This window comes from Rhinatrema bivittatum, chromosome 1 (assembly GCF_901001135.1).
Source record: "Rhinatrema bivittatum chromosome 1, aRhiBiv1.1, whole genome shotgun sequence".
Taxonomy (NCBI): domain Eukaryota; kingdom Metazoa; phylum Chordata; class Amphibia; order Gymnophiona; family Rhinatrematidae; genus Rhinatrema; species Rhinatrema bivittatum.
Window position 1 is genome coordinate 214,536,885 of NC_042615.1, and position 24,133 is coordinate 214,561,017.

General features: G+C 43.9%; 1 protein-coding gene across 3 annotated transcripts in view; it reads left to right on the forward strand.

Annotated features, from left to right (window-relative positions):
• The window catches only part of SORCS2 (sortilin related VPS10 domain containing receptor 2), a 1,741,628-nt gene that overhangs the window by 1,567,467 nt on the left and 150,028 nt on the right, over positions 1-24,133 (forward strand). For all 3 annotated transcript variants that reach the window (XM_029591638.1, XM_029591649.1, XM_029591657.1), the window contains exons 13-14: positions 8,066-8,157; positions 21,240-21,347. In XM_029591638.1, the coding sequence (XP_029447498.1) occupies positions 8,066-8,157; positions 21,240-21,347 (200 nt within the window). The remainder of the gene's footprint in view (positions 1-8,065; positions 8,158-21,239; positions 21,348-24,133) is intronic.

Below are 24,133 nucleotides of genomic sequence, written 5' to 3' on the forward strand. Positions count from 1 at the left end.
ATTTGCCTGGCCAAGTCGATTACTCCATTGAGTTCGTCTGGGATATCCCTGGCAGCTAGCTCGTCCTTGATCCGAGCTGACAGGCCTTCCAGGAAAACTCCTCGCAGACTATCATCACACCATCCTACCTCCAGGGCGAGAGTGTGGAACTCTATTGCATAGTCTGCCAAGGAACGGGATCCTTGGTGTAGCTGCAAGAGCTCAGAGGTGGCGGTAGCCATGCGTGTGGGGTCATCAAAAGCTTGTTTAAAGTTCACCACAAACTGTGGCAAATTATTCAACATGGGGTCGCTCCGCTCCCACATAGGAGAGGCCCAACTCAGTGCCTTCCGATCCAATAAGGAGAGGATATAAGCCGCCTTGACGGAGTCAGTAGGGAACTGACTTGGTAGAAGAGAGAACCGTATGTAACACTGGTTCAAAAACCCCTGACAGCCCTTCGCATCTCCGGAGTAGCGGGATAGAGCTGGTAATTGAGTTGGTGTGTTCACACTCACCACCGGAGCTGGAGGTTGCACAAGGGGTGGTTCTGGGGGGGTGGCATCCAGACAGTTTGCCAAACACTCGACAGTGGCAGGCAAAACGTCCAAGCAGTGTTGTTGTTGCTGCAAGCGCTGGGCCATTCCGGGAATGGCCTGCAGGCCCGAGATGTCCGCCGGGTCCATGGCCTTGCAAATTGTTGCGACCAGGGATGTGGACCCTTGGGCCGGCCGTGCGGAGAAGAAGTGGAAGAGATCTCAGCTGAGAAGAAGAGGCCGGGTGGTGGATCGAAGACAGAGGGTCAGACAGATGCTTCACCCTGGAAAGCCGAGATCCCCCCAGGAGGTGCCCGTGAGGATCCATACCGCTGGGACTTAGGCAGCTTCCTTCAGACGACAAGCAGATGTAGGAGACTTCACCCTGGAAGTCCGAGATACCCCCAGGAGGAGCCCGTGAGGATCCAGACCGCTGGGACTTAGGTGAATACCTTGGGACGAAGAGCGGCAGTGAAGACGGACCAGGATCTGGACAGGTGGCAACCAGGAACACGAGTAGACGAACCGGGGTCAAACCAGGAAGCAATCCAAAGGTAGGGTAGGCTGGCACCTGGAACAGCGGACTGAAGCAGGAGTGGAGCAGGAGCTGGAAGGATCCAAGGCCCGGAGAGCCAGCAGGACTGGAAGCAGGAACACAGAGAGGACTGGAGCAGGATCTGAAGCAGGAACAGAAGAGAAGGCAGGAACAAGCAACTCTCTACTCACCAGGAGTCGACCACATTGCAAGGCAGGGATCCTCGGTCAGACGCCGGGTTTAAATCCCTGCCGGCGTCTGACATCACAATTGTGGGCTGGCTGTGGATTCGGACCAGATTGTACGCACCTCACAGATCAAGTTGGGTTCCCTCTGCGCGCGCGTGCCTAAGGGGGCGGAGTCAGAGCGGAGCTTGGCGGCGTCTCCCTCGTGGAGACGTCGCCACGGAGGGCCAAGTAGGCCCAGCGAATCCCGGGACCTGCTGCCGATATTCCCAGGGAGGCGAAGTAAGGACCTGGTCATGAGGGTCGCGACCGGGACCGCAACAGGAGGACCAGGAAACCTGATCCTCCATGGTCCAAGAGCAGTTGCATCTCATCCGTCAAAGAAAGGAGTTTTATCTCTCTACTAGCAGTAATTTGAAAAATCTGTCAGATCTAAATTAGATTTTTTGAGAATCAGTTTTATGATAGCAGATTTAAGGGAGTTTGGGAACAATAAGCAAATGATTGTTTTACTATTTTTTGTCCTGTTGAGGCTAATTGCAGAAGTTAACACTTCTCCATATACAGTATTATTTAGTAATGGAATAGATAATAATTTAACTAAATATTTATTTACGTTTAACTGGCAGAAAACTAATTTTGAAAAGCTGCGCACACAATTTCCATTTGTTGCTAGAGAATGGAATTGTTTATTACTTCATAGTACATATAAACATCCAAAATATTTTTCCAGATTTTACCCATTTTCAAGTTCTTTTTGGCTGGGGAAACCGTGAGGACAGATCTCATATATATATATATATATATATATATATATATATATATATATATATGGTGGTCATATTGCTTTATTCAAAATGTTTGGCACCTCTTTGAATGGGAAGTTTCCTTAATTATATAAGTACTTTAGATTTGCCATACTGGGTCAGACCAAAGGTTCATCAAGCCCAGTATCCTGTTTCCAACAGTGACCAATCCAAGTAACAAACTCTGGCAGGATCCCAAGGGGTAGATAGACTCCAAGCTGCTTATCCCAGGGATAAGAAGGGGATTTCTGCAACTCCACCTTAATAATGGTTTATGGGCGTTTCTTCCAGGAACCTGTCCATAAATTTTTTTTTAAATACAGCTACACTAATAGCTTTCACCACATCCTCTGGCAATGAATTCCAGAGCTTAATTGTACAAATGAGTAAAAAACTATTTTCCCTTAGTTTTACATGTACCACCTAGTAATTTCATTGTGTGTCATCTAGTCTTTGTACTCTCTTACAGGCCGATACAGTACAGTAGAGCCTGCTCTTGGACGCGCGTTTTCCCTTACCCCTTATTCAGTAAGGGGAGGAAAACGCGCGTCCAACCCGCGGCACCTAATAGCGCCCACAACATGCAAATGCATGTTGATGGCCCTATTAGGTATGCGCGCGGGATACAGAAAGTAAAATGTGCAGCCAAGCAGTACATTTTACTTTCAGAAAGGTCGGCGCTAATTTCTTCCGGCGCCGGGAAAGTGCACAGAAAAGCAGTAAAAACCGCTTTTCTGTGCACCCTCCGACTTAATATCATAGCGATATTAAGTCGGAGGTCCCAAAAAGTAAAAAAATTAAAAAAAAAAAAATTTGAATTCGGCCCGCGGCTGTCGGGCCGAAAACCGGACACTCAATTTTGCCACGGGTTTCCGAGCCCATGGCTGTCAGCGGGCTCGAGAACCAATGCCAGCAAAATTGAGCGTCAGCTGTCAAACCCGCTGACAGCCGCTACTCCTGTCAAAAAGGAGGCGCTAGGAACACTAGTGTGTCCCTAGCGCCTCCTTTTACCCGGATCTACAGCGTCACCTAATTTAAATAGAGAATCGCACGCACCGGCGAAGGGCCGGTGCGTGCGCCGGGAGAGCGAGCGTTCGTCCGCTCTCCCGCGGACTTTACTGTATCGGCCCGTTAAAGTGTAAACAACTGATTTGCATTTACCGTTCTAGTCCACTTATTATTTTATAGACCTCTATCTTATCTCCCCTCAGCCGTCTATTCTCCAGGCTGAAGAGTCCTAGCTCTTTAGCCATTCATCATAGGGGAATTGTTTCATCACCTTTATCATTTTGGTTGCCCTTCTTTGTACCTTTTCTAATTCTTCTATCTTTTTTGAGATGTGACCAGAACTGCATGCAATACTCTAGATAAAGTTGCAGAATGGAGCGATACAGAGGAATTATTATATTCTCTCTTTTATTTTTCATTCCTTTTCTAATTTATTTATTTATTTATTTATTTTATTTATTTAACATTTTTTATATACCGATATTCGTGTGGGACATCATATCGGTTTACAGATAACTCATAACAGAACAAGGGAGAATGTACATTAAACGAGGGCATGCAAGAGGGACGGGGAAAAAGGGCAAAATATAAGGAACAATCCACAACAATTCAGTATGTCATAGGAAAAGCTTATTTACATAACTGGGGGTATACATATAGTTAGCAATATATATTCTAATTTGCCTTCCGATTGGATTGGGGTTAGGCAGTTCAGTTATATTTACAATTACTGGAGAGGGGGCGAGGAGGGTGGGACAGGCGGGGGGAGGTACTAGGGGGGTAGTGGGAACGGAGGCGGGGGAGCAGAGATATTATTCTGAGAATGCTTGCTTAAAGACCATTGTTTTTAATTTTTTTTTTTATTTTTGTGAACATGTTTCTAGATGAAGATCAGGTGGCATGGAGTTCCAGTGGGTGGGTCCTGCTATGGAGAAGGCATGGGCTTTTGTGGATAGAAGGCGATATATCTTGTGAGGTGGGATGTGAAGGGTGCCTTTATAGGCTGTTCTGTTGAGCCAGTTCATGTCACTGTTGTGAATTGTTTTATGAATGATAGAGAGGCTCTTGTATAGAATGCGGGCGGGGATGGGGAGCCAGTGAAGATCCTTGAGTATGGGAGTAATATGATCTGTTCTGCGTGTGCCAGTTAGTATCCTGGCTGCTGCATTCTGGAGGATTTGTAGTTTTTATATACTGACATTTGTTTAGTAACATCACATCGGTTCACAATCAACGATACTTCGCAACAGTGCTAAAATAATAATTCCTAGCATTATATTTGCTTTCTTGGCTGCTGCTGCTCAGTAAGGAAATTTCAACATATTTTCAACAATGATGCGTAGATTCTTTTTCGTAAGAAATGACATCTAATGTGGAACCTTGCATTGTGTGGCTATAATTTGGGTTACTCTTCCCTAAGTGCATCACTTTGCTCTTGTCCACATTAAATTTATTTGCCATTTATATGTCCAGTCTCTCAGTTTTGAAAAGTCCTCTTGCAATTTCTTACAATCCTCATGTAATTTAACAACTTTGAATAATTTGGTGTCAACGGCAAATTTGATCACCTCACTCATTCCCATTTCCAGGTCATTTATAAATATATTAAAAATCTGTGGTCACATAACAGATCTCTGGAGCACTCCACCAGTTGCCTTTCTCCACTGTCAAAATTAACCTTTTGGCCCTACTCTCTGTTTTCTTTTTTCTTTTTTTCTTTATTGTTTATGAATTTAACAAATATTTTCAAGAAATGCACATCTTGGTTGTAGCTCAATGGAAATTAAACATCATCTCTATTAATCAAAATCCTCAACATGGGATCCAGTGTCACAACCTCAGGTATATAAAAACAAAGGAAATAAGAATCTGCTGTACAGAGAATGATACATTGCACTTTACAGACCTAGGGCCTCATTTTCGAGATGGATCGCACGTGATAAGGAATGTTTTGCACACGAAAAGTCCCTTATCGTGTGCAATACCAAAATGGGGGCGGAGTCGGCCCTGGAAGAAGAGAAGTCGGGGCGTCACCGGGGCCGACTCCGTGAAGACGCCGCGGACGATGAAAAGGTAAGGCCCTTTTCGCGACCTAGCTCGCACCCAATAGCTACACCTTCTATGGTGGCGCTATTGGGTGCGAAACCGACAGCGATCGCACCGCGGCGGTGCGATCACTGCTGGCTAGCGCAGGACCACCCCCCGTTTCGACCCCCCACCCCTCATTACCTAAAGTATCGCAGGCCTGCGATACTTTAGAAAATGAGGCCCTTAGATGGCTAAATATCACGCATTCAGTTACAGCTGGAGAGGAGCTGGTTACTGGTACAATCTTATCTGAAAGAAAAAAGATAAGATGACTGGGCTGAAAAAAGATATAGGAACTACCATGGTATTTTACTATACATTTACAGGGAAATTTTAATATAAATAAGGCCCCAATCTCAGAGACCCTAGGTTTTATTAACAAAAACTGTTTCCTTCTTTTTTGGGTAATCCTTGACAGATCTGGAAAAATACTAATTTTATAATCTATGAAAGTTTCTAAACGATGGCAAAAGTACATCTTTAATGTCCACTCCTTACCCGCCTCCAAAAGAAATGAGACAATCAAAGTCGCAGGGGTGATCAAATCCTTTTGGTGGTTTCAAGTATTTCTGTGAGATTTAGATGAGGCGGGTCAGTAGGCATGAGAACTTGCATTCCTTTTTGTTCTTTAGAATCTTCTTTCTTAAACTGAGGAATATAAAATACTCTAGATGTTAATGATAATGTCTGTTCTGAGACCAAGGGCTTGATGGACCCTTGGTCTGACCCAGCGTGGCAATTTCTTATGTTCTTATATCCTTTGCAGGGATTAATGGATCCCTAGGAAAATTTATGAAGCGTAGATTTTTCCCCTTCATTGAGTTTTCCAGGTTTTCCAACTTTCCAGCCAATGCCTGATTCTCCTTGATCAACAATGCCTGAGAAGACAGTTTATTGTTTAAATCCTGCTGTAATACTTCAATGAAGTTCTTGTAAGATAAAATATCTCTCTCCTCATTTCCTACGCAAATATTGATATTCCTCAAGTAAATATAAACCGGAGCCATTTATTTAAGAATATTAGAATTAAGAGTTTGAATAACCTCCCATATTGAGTCAAGGGAGATCACTGAAGGTCTTACCAGGTCTGTTGTAATAAATTCAGGTACAGCCAATGCTGCTCCAGCTGACGACTGAAATTCAGTGCTTCTAGGCCATTCCCCAGTAGCCAGTGATTACCGGGGGCCTTCGGAGGTCAGATCCAACAATCTTGCCTCCTGTCACCCGCTCAAGGTCCAACTAGCAGCTAGTGCTGTGAACATGCGGGGTTGGTCATTAGGCCTCCCTTCTGCAGGCTTGCCGGGGCAATTCGTTCTTCCAGGGGAAAGAGTGGTATGAAGCTTAGGGGAGGCGTCAGGTAAACCTTCCTCCCGATCGCCTCCCAACGAGACTGCACCCGGTTCCTCCATTCTCTGCTGCACGTGAGAGTCCATTGGACTAATTTTGGAAACAGAATGAATCAGCTGGGCTTCATGCTCTCTAGCCCGCCACTTTCTCACTGAGTGAGGCATGACAAAACAGGAAACCAGAACGACCCACATGGAACAATCTCACACACAGCCAGCATGTTCGGCCATCTTGGATCCAGCTACTCTGTTTTCTACCTTTTATTTCTCTATCACTGATTGTCTGCTGGGTTGTTGGAACTGGGGTTCAACCTCTTGTACCTTAAAAATATATTGCAATTAATTCATGGAGTTAGGTTTTTCTATCACCAAATTTTGGAAGACAGTACCCAAATGTTGTACTTTGACTGGATGTTATCAGATGTTATCAGATATTTATATTAAAAAAAATGTATGTGGATAAAATCAACTTTTACCCAGATATAGCTGACCCTTTAATTAAATTTTATTTAATTCAATATTTGTATTGTGCCTTTATAGATATAGGCCTGATCAAGGTGGATCACATTACAAAGTAAATAATACTGTAGCATTATTTACAAACGTTATGCACCATATAGCAATTTACAAGCCCATAGGGGTTAAAAATATAGAAATAAAAAATTATGATAAGAACAATACCTACATACATTCTGAGCGATAATATAAAAATCTCCCCAAGGACCATTAACATTATTCACATGAGACTTTCATAAACCTTCCTCTGCTCCCTCAAGTCTTACTCCCTCCTCCAGAAAAAATCAGTCCAGCTTGTTCTACCAATTAAAAAATTGACCCCCTTTTTACCTGGTAAGTACCTGATTCACTAAGGGTTTTTCCCATAGATACAAAATGGGAGAAAAGCCATAATGAATCTGGCCCTAAGTTTGTCCACATAAAATTTGTTCAAATTTACCCGAACAAAAAAGGGGAAGTGCTGGAGGTATAGTGAAGATAAGATGATTTATTTAGCTGTATAATGCCATATTAAGCATTATCTGATTAAATTTGTAGAGACAAGTCAGTCCGCACAAATAGAAGGCCTAAAGGTATCCAGATATTCAGCAGAAAATGTATCTGGATAAGTTTCACTGAATATTCAGATAAAGTTTTCTGGATAACTTACTTGCTTGCCAACTTATTGAAAATGGACCTCTCAGGATTATTACTGGGCTACATATAGTAATTCCTGAGAATGTACAACTTTTAGTCTCTGTCATAAATCTGATTATTGTATTTTACTGTTATATGCCTTTTTATGTAAAATGACTGTGCCTATTTTGCCATGTCTTATTCTTGTGTCAGATAAATTAAAAGTTTTAAAACATTCACAGGTATGCAAAAAAACAAAACAAAAAGAAAAAACTATGTACAGGAATAATTCTGCATGGGACAGAAATACATATCCATTGAGCCAACTAGAATATCTAAACTCAGAATTATGGTCTTGGAGAGATGTCATCTATTATCTTGTAATGCAAGAAACACATTCTTTATATTCTTAGATTTATTTTTCCTTTTTTTTTTCTTGTCTGACTTGTAGGTGTTCGAAGAGGAGCATCACATCTTATATCTGGATCATGGTGGAGTTATAGTGGCCATCAAAGACACCTCTATCCCTCTGAAAATACTCAAGTAATGCTTCAGTCAGTTATAGTAGGGCTCCTACATTTGTTCAAAAATGTTCTTATGTCTTTCTATGTCTTAACATGGTGCACTGTACTTAGGGCTAGAAGAAGGGCATCTTTTGTACTCTGGTTCATGCTTGGTTAATACCCTTTAGCTAGTCAAGCATGCTGCAAATTGGCAAAAGAGAGAGAACCATTTGGGTGTGTAAAACAATAAGTAAATTACTGTATCTACTTCTGAGGCTTAATCTCTCGAAACAATATAAAGCAAAGAACTAAGCAAGCTGTAAGGTAAATTGAAACACATGTTTAATTCATGTGAAACCTATAGGGGTAATTTTCAAAATGATTTATATGTGTAAATGTAACTACAATTTTTGCAGTTTTCAAAAGCCTTTTACCCACGTAAAGTGCACTTATCTGGGTAAATCTTATAGAAAATTCAGTGGCAGATATTGTGGGAATTTTTTAAAAGCCCACTTATATGAATAAAGTGCATTTACACGTGTAAAACCCATTTTTAAGCGTGTAAATGCTTTTTAAAAACAGGCCCTATATTCTTTTCATTGAACCTCATGGAACTCAATTGCTCCCTCCCCCCCAATACAGAATTTCAGCATTGGAGTTAAGCTTTAAAAAATAGGTCAAACACCAATGAGGGGAGGAGAGGATGTGATCACCCTCAGAGACTGCTGACTTCTGATGAACTTGTTGCAACGTCTGATAATTTACATTCTGTGATTAGAACTGGCTTAACCCATATGGCCCTAAAGGGGATCAGTCTTAAAAATAAAACAGCCCTGACATCACGTGTTGTGTGCCAAACAACTTAGGGGTAGATTTTCAAATACCGCGAATAGGCGTACTTTTGCTGGAGCATCAGGCGCCAGCAAAAGTACGCGGGATTTTAGTAGATACGCGCGTAGCCGCGCAAATCCTGGATCGGCACGCGCAAGGCTATCGATTTCGTATAGCCGGCGCGCGCCGAGCCGCGCAGCCTACCCCCGTTCCCTCCGAGGCCGCTCCGAAATCGGAGCGGCCTCGGAGGGAATCCTCTAACGCCCTCCCCTCACCTTCCCCTCCCTTCCTCTACCTAACCCACCCGCCCGGCCCTGTCTAAATCCCCCCCTTACCTTTGTCGGGGGATTTACGCCTCCCTCTGGGAGGCGTAAATCCCCGCGTGCCAGTGAGCCTCTTGCGCGCCGGGACGCGACCTGGGGGTGGGTACGGAGGGCGCGGCCACGCCCCCGGATCACCCCAGGCCGTAACCACGCCCCCGGGCCCGCCCCCGGAACGCTCCGGACACGCCCCGAAAATGCCGCGCGGTTCGGGCCCGCCCCCGACACGCCCCGACACGCCCCCTCGCCAAACCCCAGGACTTACGCGAGTCCCGGGGCTCTGCGCGCGCCAGTAGGCCTATGTAAAATAGGCTCACCGGCGTGCAGGGCCCTGCTCGCCGAAATCCGCCCGGATTTGGGCGGATTTAGGCGAGCAGGGCTCTTAAAATCCGCCCCATACTGAATAATATAAAAAAAATGTCAACAAGTGCAAGAGTAGACACAGTCCAAAGTACACAGAGAAGGAAAAACGTCAGTAATGCCAAACTGGTTCATACAACTGAAGCATTTACCAAAAATATAACACAGTCCCAAGAAATACAAGTCCTTGGGGATCTTCCACACTAAGGCTTAGATTCATCAAAATGCAATAATGTTTGCATGAATAATGCCCACGATAAGAAAAAGGGGCATGGCTATGATAATTTTAGAGTTACTGCACTTCATTACAAGAGAGAAGGGGGGGGAGGGAGAGACTCGTTAAAGGCTTTAATACTAGTCAACTCTTTATACCACTATAGGAGAGACAGCTAGTAACTCGAGGTGAGGTTTTGCTGGTGATCTAGGGTTTTGGGGCCAGTTTTACATGCACAATGAGAAGTACAAACAGCACAGTACACATCAGTGAAGAATTGACGTGATTTGGGAGTGAGGAAAGTCACACAAAGATAAGATTTCTACAATTTTCTATCATCCTAGCTTGATAGTACCCTGGTAGAGAGTCTATCAAGCTTTGGTGAGAGAACATTGTAGAAATCTCATCTTTGTATGGCTTTCTTAACTCTAGCTGGCCCTCCTATAGCGGTATAAAGAGTTGACCTGTGACGGACATGCGAAGTGAAAATAATATAATCAATCAGGTCAAAAAAACAGAAAAGCTTCCAAGGAAGTGCAACATAACAAGGGAGAAAAATTGGAAAGCTATGACTACAAATGCTCACAATTTGGGCAATAAAATCCCAGACCTGCAGGCCTTAATGGTGGGCGCAGACTTGGATATTGTGGCTGTCAAGGAGACATGGTTCACGGAGTCTCATGACTGGGATACGGCCATACCGGGCTATAACTTGTTAAGGAATGACAGAAAGGACAAAAAAGGGGGAGGAGTAGCACTTTATGTAAAAAATAATATCCAAGCAACTGAACTTGGATATTGTGGCTGTCAAGGAGACATGGTTCACGGAGTCTCATGACTGGGATACGGCCATACCGGGCTATAACTTGTTAAGGAATGACAGAAAGGACAAAAAAGGAGGAGGAGTAGCACATTATGTAAAAAATAATATCCAAGCAACTGAACTACAAGAAGAAGCATTATGGTCCGTGCTAAAAAAAGATGACGGTACATCCATTTTTACTGGAGTGGTGTACAGGCCTCTGACTCAAACGGAAGAACTAGACAGAGATCCGATTGAAAACATTATAAAGGTGGGAAAGAAGGGGGAAGTGTTGATTGTTGGTGACATTAATCTGCCGGACGTGGACTGGAGAATCCCTTCTGCAGAATCTAACAGAAATAGAGAGACAGTGGATACCCTGCAAGGGGCTCTGTTCAAACAAATGGTAATGGAACCCACGAGGGAGGGAGTTTTACTTGACCTAGTGCTCACTAATGGGGTTAATGTCTCTAATGTCCAGGTGGGTGCCCACTTCAGCACCAGTGATCATCAAACAGTGTGAGGTAGATCTTAAAAAAGTGCACGCAACCGGCGCAAACAAAAGTGTGCCGGATTTTATAAGATACGGGCTTATCCGTGCGTATCTTATAAAATCCGGGGTCAGCGCGCGCAAGGCTGCGCAAAATCGGCAGCCTGTGCGCGCCAAGCTGCTCAGCCTGCCTCCGTTCTCTCCGAGGCCGCTCCGAAATCAGAGCGGCCTCGGAGGGAACTTTCCTTCCACATCCCCCCACTTTCCCTCCCTTCCCCTATCTAACCCACTCCTCAGCCCTACCTAAATCCCCCCCCCCTAACTTTGTTGTGCAAGTTACGCCTGCTTGAGGCAGGCGTAACTTGCGCGTGCCGCCTCAGCATCCCCCGACACAGGCCGCAGTGCCGGGGGACTCGGGACCGCCCTCCCGGCCCTCCTGAACCGTCGCCACCCCCCAGACCCACCCCAGACCGCCCCCTGACCCCGGACATGCCCCCGGACACACCCCGACCTGCCGACACGCCCCGGACACACCCCTCCCATCCCTTTTACGAAGCCCCGGGACTTACGCGCATCTCGGGGTTTTGCGCGTGCCGGCGGCGTATGCAAAATAGGCGCGCTGGCGTGCGAGTGCCCTGCGCGCGTAAATCCAGCAGGATTTACGCGCGCAGGATTTACGCGCGCAGGGCTTTTAAAATCTACCCCTATGGTTTGATATTGCAAAAAGGATCTGGAGAAGTGTCACAAAGACCCGAGTTTTGAACTTCAAAAAAACAGACTTTGTCGAAATGGAGAAATATCTGGAGGCAGAACTTGAAGACTGGGAGAAAACGGGAGAGGTCAAACAACAGTGGGCCAAATTAAAAGGAACAATTACAAAAGCAATAAATGTGTATGTTAGAAAAGTAAACAAAAGTAAGAGAAATAAGAATCCAATCTGGTTCACAAAGGAGGTGGCTGATGTAATAAAAGCAAAAAAAGCAGCTTTTAAGAAATATAAAGAATCTCAAAAAGTGGAACACAGTGAGGATTATCTGGCAAAACTGAGGGAGATGAAAAAAGAAATCAAGAAAGCGAAAAGTCAGGCAGAGGAAAGGATTGCCAAGGAGATAAAGCAAGGTGACTAAACATTTTTCAGATATATCAGAGAAAGGAGAAAAGTACATAGTGGTATAGTGAAATTGATAGGGGATAAAGATCAATGGATGGAGAGAGATGATGAATTAGCAGAAATATTAAACAAATACTTCAGTTCAGAGTTCACTAAAGAAGACCCTGGAGAAGGACCATCACTTGTTATCAAGACTGTAGAAGGGGGTGGAGTAGACGAAACTCCATTTATGAAAGTAATGTATGGGAAGAGCTAAGAATACTGAAAGTGGACAAAGCCATGGGATCTGATGAGCTTCATCCCAGAATACTGAGGGACCTCAGAGATGTGCTGGCAGGTCCACTATGTGACCTGTTCAATAGATCTTTGGAAAAGGGTGTAGTGCCTAGTGACTGGAGAAGAGCGGTGGTGGTCCTGCTTCACAAGAGTGGGAGCAGAGAAGAGGCTGGAAACTACAGGCTGGTTAGCATCACCTCGGTGGTGGGGAAAATTAATGGAGTCGCTGCTGAAGGAAAGGATAGTGAACTATGGGTTGCTCACTCAGAAGCAGCATGGATTCACCAGGGGAAGGTCCTGTCAGAAGAATCTGATTTCTTTGATGGGGTGACTAAAGAACTGGATCAGGGAAGAGAGCTCGATGTAATTTACTTGGATTTTAGTAAAGCTTTTGATTCAGTCCCACACAGAAGACTCATCAACAAAATGAGAAGCTTGGGAGTCAGCTCCAAGGTGTTGGCATGGATTACAAACTGGTTGATGGATAGAAGACAATGGGTGATGGTATGGAACCTACTCTGAAGAGAGAATGGTGTTAAGTGGAGTGCCACAGGGATCGGTGTTGGGACCGGTTCTGTTCAACATCTTCGTGAGCGACATTGTGGAAGGGATAGAAGGTAAAGTTTGTCTATTTGCGGATGATACTAAGATCTGCAACAGAGAGGACACACCGGAAGGAGTACAGAGAATGAGACGGGATTTAAGGAAGCTGGAAGAGTGGTCGAAGATATGGCAGCTGGGATTCAATGCCAAGAAATGCAGAGTCATGCATCTGGGGGGTGGTAATCCAAATGAACTATATGAGTTGAGGGGTGAAGGGCTGCTGGGCATGGAGCAGGAGAGAGACCTTGGGGTAATAGTGTCTAAAGACCTGAAGCCGACGAAGCAGTGTGACACGGCGATAGCCAAAGCCAGAAGAATGCTGGGCTGCATAGAGAGAGGAATATCTAGTAAGAAAAGGGAAGTGATAATCCCCTTCTACAGGTCCTTGGTGAGGCCTCACTGGAGTACTGTGTTCAGTTCTGGAGACCATATCTCAAAGGAGACAGAAACAGGATAAAGGCGGTCCAGAGAAGGGCGACCAAAATGGTGGGTGGTCTCCATCGAATGACTTATGAGGAGAGGTTGAAGAACCTGAATATGTATACCCTGGAGGAGAGGAGGAGCAGGGGTCTTATGATACAGACCTTCAGATACTTGAAAGGTTTTAATGATCCATGGTCGTCAACAAACCTTTTCCATTGGAAACAATTTAGTAGAACTAGGGGTCACAATTTGAAACTCCAGGGAGGAAAACTTAGAACCAATGTCAGGAAATATTTCTTTACTGAGAGGGTGGTGGATGCCTGGAATACCCTTCTGGAGGAAGTGATGAAGACTAAAACTGGGAAGGATTTCAAAGGGGCATGGGATAAACACTGTGGATCCCTAAAAGGCTAGAGGATGGGAATAAATAAAAAAAAAGCTTAACCGGCATGGAGCTGCAGTTACTACCCTTAAGAGAAACATGGGGGTAACCAGCACGAAACGGCAGTTACTACCCTTAAGAGAAACATGGGAGTAACCTGCACGAAGCGGCAGTTACTACCCTTAAGAGAAACATGGAGGTAACCTGCACGAAGCGGCAGTTACTACCCTTAAGAGAAACATGGGGGTAACCTGAATGGAGCGGCAGTTACTACCTTGCTAAGCTTCCTGGGCAGACCAGAGTAGATGGACCATTTTGATCTTTTTCTGCCATCGTTACTATGTTACTATGTGTGCCACCCCAGAGGCTCTCTCTCTCTCTCCCTCCCTCCCCCCTCTCTCTCCCCCCTCCCTGACAGAAAATGCCCAAAGCGGGATTTGTGATAAATATCGCACAGCTTAACACCGGGAAAAAAGGTGTAGTTATTTCCCACATTAAAAGCATGAGCTACTCTATCGCATGGTGCGATAATGCACCTCATTTTCATCGATCCCACTCAAACCCCTCCCCAATCTCTCCCCTTTGAATACATTTAAAAAATTGGCATTTGCGCCATGCGATGTGATATTTATCGCATGCGTTATGGCGTTATCACAGGCATTAGGACCCTAACACCCATGACAACACCATAATGCATTTTGATTAATGACCCTGTAAAAATGGTAAAACTCTACCTGGTTGATAACCCAGTCCCTTAGACAAATTCCTTAATCCCTTCAGAACAGAAAAAGAAATCCTCCCAGGACTGGAAACAACTGGCTTCCTCATTGGATCTACTACATCTTCTGCATGGAAAAGACAGGAAAACAATTTTCTCCCTTCCAAGAGCCCCGTGAGTGCCATTTACCAGCATCTTTCAGCATCAGCTTCAGTGCCTCAGAACTCCCCCATAGAACTCTTTCCGGTCATTCTGTAACATGCTGCAGACTACAGGGTGCTGCACAACAGTTGGCGTCCTGTACCTCACGGCCCCATGTCCAGCACTATGTCCAGTGACCTGCTGAGAACTCCCAGCATGGCGCCCAGCATCCTCCTACTCTGCTGCATCCTGCTGCTGTAAGGGCCTGTAGCAACTTAGCAACTCACCAACTTTATAGGGCCAGTGCCCAAGATTTCCTGTGGCACTGATTGATGACATCAGCACTGTTCATGCATAAAAAGGAAGCTTACTGCACCGGGCAGGTGCCTGAGCAGCAAGTTCTGTTTCATCATTCCTCGGTGTCTGGTCGTTTCTGATCCAGACAGCCGATTGAGACCCAGCTTGCTTCCGTCTGCTGCCTGCCCTGATCCTTTCTTGTCTCCTGCTTCTGACCGGACTCTGCCTACCTCGACCTTGCCTTCCCAACCCCGTCTCTGCTTCACAGTTCTGAACTGTGTCTTAGCCCTGTCATTCAGCTACCATGGTCCACTCTCCCAAGCCTGTGACGGATTCACTGAGTGACCGTTTATATCATAGTCTAATAACCCACACTTTTGGAGATGGACTAGGCTGTTACTCCTAAACGACCACTAATCCATTGGAACCCCCCCCCCCCCCCCCCCCCATTGCTGTCATTTTCCTCATTTTATAGTATAGTGGAGCCTAGTCAGCCCTAAAAATATTTTCAAGACTTATTAAACAGAAATGTGTTAAAGAAAATGTACTGCTTCCAATCAGTCGCTATATTGTTCAGCAGAGAAAAATAGTTTACTTAGTAGTATTGTACCTTATGTAACCATAAGTATTGTGTTTATAAATATTTTATGAAAAAAATAATATACATTTTATTTTTACTTGAATTTGGGAACAAACAAGCTCCAAAAAGACAATGGTCCAGAACTAGAGATTTAGGAGGATATCTACAGCAGTTACCAAGAGAAAACAATAGAAGTTCACAGATGTGATATCATTCACTGTGACATTTTAATGTATATTCAATAGATTTATCTCTAGATAAGTGCATGGATATTACACATTAAATATGATTCATGCCTCATACAAACAATTGCATCTGTGCTAGAGATGTATGTAGCACTCCCTTAAACTAATAGAGTGATTACACCTGAAAGGTAGGCAATTTGTACAGGATCTCCTGATGGAACCAGCTCAGATGCACAAGGAGAATTCTGTGTGGTGTTACATGGAAAGTTTAGGTGAACTACAACATTAGAATTCTTTCTCTGGGTATAACATAAGTTAGAAATATTTTAGTATGGCAACATCAGAGTTTTTCAGGCAGGCCTATGGTGACGTTGCTCAAGAGTACCCCAAAGAGTACCATCCATAGATTCATGCACTGATTTGTCAGTAAGAAAGCTATGGATGCTAGCAAAAAGGGGTAGTCACTGTGGCTTCAAAACAGGGACAAGAATGAAAAAATAAACAGCAGTTCTCAGCATATGAAAGCCTGGACATTTGTCCTAGTCTGTTATTTGTTCCAACCTGGGATGGTAACTTTAAAACGGATGCGCAGGAGCCCATATACACGTGCATATGGGCGTGTGGCCAGAAACCGCTGTAATTTGTGCGCAGGTTATAGAATAGGCTGGGCGCTGGTATGTGTGCTCCTAATTTTAAGCTCGTACGTGCACAGCAGGGAAATATCATCTTTGAGGAAGGCAGGAATTTTATAGCAGTGGTTCCCAAACCTATTCTGGAGGACCCCCCAGGCAGTTGGCTTTTCAGGATATCCACAATGAAAATGCATGAGATAAATTTGCATGCAATGGTGGCAATGCATGCAAATCTATCTCATGCATATTCATTGTGGATATCCAGAACACCTGAATGGCTGGGGGGTCCTTCAGGACAGGTTTGGGAACCTCTGTTTTATAAAATGCGCACATCCAGGAACTGACCAACGATTTGCCCACAGCTGGGTCCTCAAGACCCCCCCCCCTGGTTCTTTACCCTGTACTCCCCCCAGTAAACCCAGACCCCTCAAGCACTTCATAGATGGCTGGAAATAGTTTTATTCAGACTTAAACCTCATCTATAGCAGAAGTAACTGTGCATGCAATATATGCGCCCAGGTGCATTGGTACATGTGTACATAAATACCTAACTCTTGGCACTGCCCATGCCCCATTCATATCCTGCCCCTTTTTTCCCAGATGGGAGATATTCTCGCAGCGGTGCTTGTGCGCATATGTGGACAGCTTATAAAATTGGGTGGACGTGCGCATGTGTTAGATGCTCGCCCATTTCCCCATTTTGGCATGCATCTGTCTTACAAAATTCACCTTTAAATGTTGGAGAATGGCCCAAACACTGATCTGGGCTGTGATTTGCTTGTCAAGAAAATTACATTTCCCCATAATCTGGAGAATAAGCATCTCTGACGCTGGTAGAGTTTGCTGGCTATACCGCTTGCAGCACTGGCTGCCTGACTGATTTAAGAAGTGACCTTAAAGAAGCTAGGATGGATAAACTAGAATCCCCATTCTCTCTCACTGGTCTCCACCAGCAGCACTGACAGAGTGCTGTATTGGTAGCCTGCAATAAGACGTGGAGGAGAGAAAACACAGCTGCAACAGAAGAAAAGCTTCTTTCATAATCTATTAGTTGTCATAATCTCTTTTTATGTTTAATAAGTTAAAATCAGCCTTGTTTACTTAAAATCCCAAATAGACTGTACAGATCCAGAATCCTAGGTAAACATTACTTTCAAGAAAGAAACAATGTAATGTCATATTTGCATTGAGGGCATCCTCTTTGAAGCCAGTTTAATAATATGAAACACCAGCTTTAAAAATTTTAAAACAGCAGCTCTAAATAAATTAAGATGACAGTGATTTTTGGCAATATTGTGTCCTCTTTCTTTTTTTATTCCTGTCAACTTTCTTTACTGCCACTACAATATGGGCCGGATTTTAAAGGGGTTACGGGGTTAAGTTAAGCGCATAACCCTTAAAAAAAACTCCTTTGCGCGCCGAGCCTATTTTGCATAGGCTCGGCGGCGCGCACAAGCCCCGGGACGCGCGTAAGTCCCGGGGCTTGCAAAAAGGGGCGGTCGGGGGCGTGACTAGGGGGCGTGGCGTCGGTTCGGGGACATGTTCGGGGGCGTGTGGGTGGTCCAGGGGCGTGGCCAAGTGCCCCGACACAGCGGCCTGTGTCAGGGCCTGCCGCGCCAGAAGACAGCCGGCGCGCGTAAGTTACTACTGGCCGGAGGCAGTAGTAACTTTTGGAATAAAGGTAGGGGGGGCGGGGTTTAGATAAGGCCGGGAGGGTGGGTTAGGTAGGGGAAGGGAGGGGAAGGTGCAGGGGGTGGAAGGAAAGTTCCCTCCGAGGCCGCTCCCCTTGCGCGCGCCGACCCCAGATTTTATAAGATACGCGCAGCTACACGCATATCTTATAAAATCTGGCGTACTTTTGTTCGCGTCTGGTGAGCGAACAAAAGTACACGTGCGCGCTCTTTTTTAAAATGTACCCCTATATTTCTTGTGGGGTAGATTTTAAAACACGCACGTGCTGTTCTTGGCACGCACACATGGACGTGCCAATTTTATATCATGCGCGTGTCGCCGCATGCATGTTATAAAATATGATGCCCGCGCTCACATGTGCACCCAGTTTTGTATCGGTGCGCGTGGGCACCTATTCGCGTGCAAGGAGGAATTTTGTAAAGCGCTCGCGTCGACGCAGTCGGACCTTTGCCCAGTTTCCTCCCAGCCCTCTCCAATTAAGGAGCAGACTGGGAGGGAACTTCCCTACCCCCCACCTAACTTTTCTCCCTTTTTCCCCTCTCCACTCCCTCCCAATCCTCTTCGTTCAATTTCAAATTCTTCCCATTTCAAAAAATCACTTAAAACCCATCTTTTTCAATTAGCATTTAAAACCCTTACTCCAGAACAAACATAAAGTCTTCTCCACCACCTCATTTACGGCCACTATCATTCTTTTTCATTTCATTTCCCCCCCCCCCCCCCCCCCCCCTTTTTTCCCATTTGTTCCCCAGTTTTCGGTCTTACTTTGTCACTTCTCTACCTTTCCTCTCCTTCCCCCCTCCCTTCCATATTAATAGCAAGTTCCACGGCAACAGTTTTATTTTTATTTACTTTAGTAAATATTTGTTTATTTCTAGCTAGAATTTGTTCCAGCTATTAATTAATTTTATGTACTTTTAATTTTATTTATTTATTACCCTTTCTTTATAATTTTATGTTATTCTTTTTATTTTATTACTCTGTCCAATGTAAACCACTTTGACAAAAACTAATTTTATAAAGTGGTATATAAATTCTTTTAAATAAAATAAATAAATAACCCCTAAATCTACCCTATCCTTTTTTTTTTCCTTGTTTTTTAATTTACTTCCTCCTTGGGGGCGGGGTCAGTGCGGGGCTGTCACAGCCGGCCCTGCCCCCTGGCCCGCCCCTTTTTAATTGCCCGGCACTTCTGCACGTACTGGAAGATATGCGCATGGCCGGGCCACTTCACAATTGCTCTCAGCACACACAAGGCCCTGCCATGCTGTCTGTGCTCACCGGCGAATAAAAGTTTACCCGTAAGTGTTTACTTGCTTCCTTTGAATAAAAGGTGCACACTGTTTATTATGGCCATGTCCCGCATTTTTTAAAAATCTCTTTCCCTGGTTCCACTGTTCAGCTCTTCATGTTGTATTAAAAATAGGTTTAACCCTCCTGCTTTGGCAATGGTCTTAAGGTTTTTGTTTCTTGGGTGGGGTTGGGTGGCAGATCGTTAACCCCTACTATTGTACAGGTTCTCAATCTCCGTCAAAAGGCCAAGATGGGATTGTCTTCAACTGGTGGCTCAGCCCTTGTGCTTGATCATAGCTAAAAGGAGGCCAAGTTCATGCTGTATTCGTTCAGCCTGGCTCCGTTCCCTCCGAGGCCGCTCCGAAATCGGAGCGGCCTCGGAGGGAACTTCTTTTTTTGACCCCCCCCCTTTCCCTCTCTTCCCCTACCTAACCCACTCCCGCAGCCCTATCTAACCCCCCCCTGTACTTTTATTCCGCGAGTTACGCCTGCGCGATCAGGCTGCCAGCGGCCGTGTTCCGGTCCAGGGGGCTGGAGGCCGCGGCCACGCCCCCGGAATGCCCCTGGGCCGGAACCACACCCGTGGCCATGCCCCCGGACCCGCCCCAAATGCCGCGTTGCCTCCGACACGCCCCCCCCCCCCAAGCAAAGCCCCGGACTTACGCGCGTCCCGGGACTTTGCGCACGCCGGCGGCCTATACAAAATAGGCGCGCCGGCGCGCGAGTACCCTGCGTGCGTAAATCCGGTAGGATTTACGCACGCAAGGCATTTAAAATCTACCCCACTGATTTCCTAAGGAATTACAAAAAAATCAGAATTAAAAAAGAGGAATAAAAAATTATTTGAAGCAGTGTTTTTATAACCTTGCAGCTTTAAAGTCAGCAGCAGTATTTGTTCTGATAAGCAGCTCTCTTCTTCAGTACTGTGTGCTCCTTAACTAGTCCAGTGCACATGTAGTATGCAGTGGAGAGGAACAGAAAGGAATTATTTTTCACCGCCTGACTTCTTACAGGGAAGCAGATGAAGTTTACCTTATAAGCGATCAGCATTTGTGATCCTGCAATACCGGGAAAAGCTGAACGTTCTTGTCGCTGTAACTTGCTTGACAAGTTCTAAGGGAAATCCCTGCTCCACACACACAAAGTATTGGTTCCACTAGGGAAGTTACACTACAATTAACTCATATTGAAGTTAAATGCAATTATTAGCTTTTGTGTGGAACGACTTTAGGTGGACGAGTTCAGTATATGCAGCTGGTAATCCATGATATGCAATTGAGAGGATGGTGGATTTCTTTTTTCTTTTTGAATTTATATTCCTAGAAAACATAAAGTGCTGCTTGTGAGATGGAAAGGAGTTTAAAATGTGTCTTTGAAGAAAGGCATAATGCACACCTACTGTAACAGTATTTTGCAATTTGTAAAAGAAATGGTTGTTAAGGGAGGGTCCTCCTCAGGGTGGGGTAGAGGTGAGAAGACTTGAAGAGTGGTGTATGCAGAACATCCACTTTTTCATTGCCCCCCTGGAAACGCTATCGTAAAACCATGGTCCTTTGTAAACCTAAGGAAAAGGTAAGGAGGGATATGAGCAACATTTACTTTGGCCAATGTGCCATAGTTGATAATAAAAAATGTGAAACTAGAGTTGTGATTCTTTTTTTTTTTTTTCTTGTCTCATGTTGACTGTTCTTGAGATTGCATTCTCTGTACAATAAAACCCATACATTGCAGCCAAGAGGTTCTGTGAATGAAAGATGCAAATGTCTCTTTAGGTTCAGCTTTGATGAAGGCCAGACTTGGAGCACTCACAACTTCACCAGCACCTCAGTCTTCGTGGACGGACTGCTCAGCGAGCCTGGGGATGAGGCTCTTGTCATGACGTAAGTTGTTAGCTGGCTGGCGATAATCCTGTCAGTCTATGTGGTTTGTTTTTTTTTTTTGGTGTTGACTAACAGTAACAAGCAGCTCCTGATGTACAATAACATAACTCTAGGATTGTTTTAAGAAATAATATCATGTTATGCGACAATGAGCAAATGGAGAGAGCAGGCACATATTTTTAAAAGTAACTGACTCTGTTGCCTTTGAAGGCTTGAGGTTTCAAAATGGCGCTAAGAAAGCATCACTTGTCTCAATAATTGTTTTTAATGGGGGAATGGGGTTCTGTCTGTCAATAAGCATGCCTTGGGATTAATTTGAAGATGTTTAGAAATCCCAACAATGAAGCTTTACTGTGCTGTATACACAGCTCTTAATATAGTCCAAAATAAATCAATGATTAAATCTGTTTGACAAGGGGAAATGTCAGATGCATTAGCAGAAGCAGAAAGTAGTCAGTGAAATGTCCAGGGTTTCTGGTATGGGTCTGGAGAAACTTGTTGCACGACCCGGAGTTGTGTTTATTACTGCTTTTTATTTTGGGGGCGCCTTTGTTGCATTTTTACTAGAATACAGTAAACTTCCAGAATACTATACAGATAAATCTAGAACCTTTGAAATCATATATAATGCCAACTCTCTCTCTCTCTCTCTAGAAAGATTTCCCGTTGTCAAACAAATGTAGTCATATATAAACACATGCACACACGGTATATAGGATACATATATGTACATAAAAAGAGATGATTATATATAATTGACCTTTAGCACTTGAACAGGTTGTGAATTGCTGCCACAGTGCACCTTGAGCAATTTTAGTATTCTTCCAATCTTCCTGAAAAACAATAGAATAGTGAAAATTCTTCATCCTTGCCTCATCTAAAGAACCCAGAGCTGTGTAAATAGCTTTAAATCAGAATATAAAAAGTGCTATGCTGGTTTTGACCAAGGGTCTCTCGGAGCCTAGAATCCTGTTCCCCTCAGTAGCCAACCTAGATCTCTTGGAAATACCTGACAGATTCTAATGGGGAAATCCATTCCCAGAAGGGGTGAGCTTCAAGCCTAGGTGGGTAGTAGTTGCTAATGGACCTCTTCTGCAGAAACATATCCAGAACAATTTTAAACTTGTTCAGAACATTTTGAAAACCAGCTATCCTACTAGTCTTGAGCACATTCCTCCAGCAACAAGTTCTGCAGTTTAATTGTCCATTGACTGCAAAAATACTTCAATAAATTTGTTTTAAATCCCTATGAGTTTATTTTATGAAGCATCCCCTAATCTTAGTACTATTTCGAAAGGATAAATAACCATTCCCTAGCAACTTGTTCCACTCTAATCATGATTTTATGTTTAAAACTGTTTATTAACAATCGGATATAACACAATATATGTGGACCTTCAAAGTACAAGTTTTCTTATGCATCCCAAAGGTATCTCCCCAAAATACAAACAACATTTTTGTCAATTTGTATCTCTTCCTCTCCCCTCCCCCCTATCTCCCTCCACGGAACCCAATAATTCAGTTTAGTTATAAATCACATTTCCCATAGAACACCTCCCTGCCCCATAATACATATTAGTTTGGCATGTAGTCAAAACACAGGACAAATTCCTCCAAAGTACTTTGCGTTGAATCCCCTCTTAAACCTCAGACCAATCTCCATAAAATCCTTTTTGGTTTTTCTCTTCACCGAATTAAAGAGGCCTAACTTCATAAGGGAGTCGTTCCATCTACTTTATCAGTTTTGCTATCCTTCTCTGTACAGTTTCGAGTTTTGCTACATCATTTTTTTGAGATGGGGTGATCAGAACTGCACATAATACTCAAGATGTGGTCCCAACATGGACTTGTGCAGAAGCATTATGGTTAAGCAGTTGTCTTTTCTGTTCTTTTCCGAATAAATCCTAGCATTCTATTTGGTTTTTGGACCACTTCTGCAGACTGAGCTGAGAATTTCAATGGATTTTCAACAATAACTCCAAGGTCTTTCCTTGAATGGTAACTTCTAAAAATGATCCAGAATTGTGTATGTGTGTTAGAATTATTCTTCCTCATATGTATTACTTTGTATGTATCCACATTAAATTTCATTTGCAGTTGAGATGCCCAGTTCCCCAGTTTTACAACATCATCCTGCTATTCCTTATAATCTGCTGCTGAATATCCAGTATAAGTTAGGCAGGATAAGTCTTACTTATTTAAATGGCCAGTTTTGAATATCTAGCCCCCTATGTTTTACATGTTATTTGATAGTACTTGTGCTTTTTTTCTGTATTCCTCATTAAATGATACCCTTTTTGTTTTAATAGCCTCTTTCAGAGCAAAGTTTAGCCATATTGATGTCTTTAGGTCTTCATTAATTTTTTTTTTTAACTTGTGAATTATATCTGGATTTACTAGATGGTATTTTTAAACAATTTCAATGCCCCTTGCAATTGCTTCTTTTAATTTCCTTCTAACTAATTTCCTCCTCATTTTATCATAGTCTGTCTTTGTAAAGTTAAATCATGCTACAGTAGTTGTATTTATTATTCTCCTTCCAGTGATTATGACAAATTTCCTACTACTACTACTATTTAGTAGGGATGTGAATCATTTTTCGACGATTAAAATTATCATCTGATAATTTTAATATCGTCTTAAACCGTTATGGAACACAATACAATAGAGATTCTAACGATTTATCGTTATAAATCGTTAGAATCGTGAGCCGGCACACTAAAACCCCCTAAAACCCACCCCCGACCCTTTAAATTAAATCTCCCACCCTCCCGAACCCCCCCCAA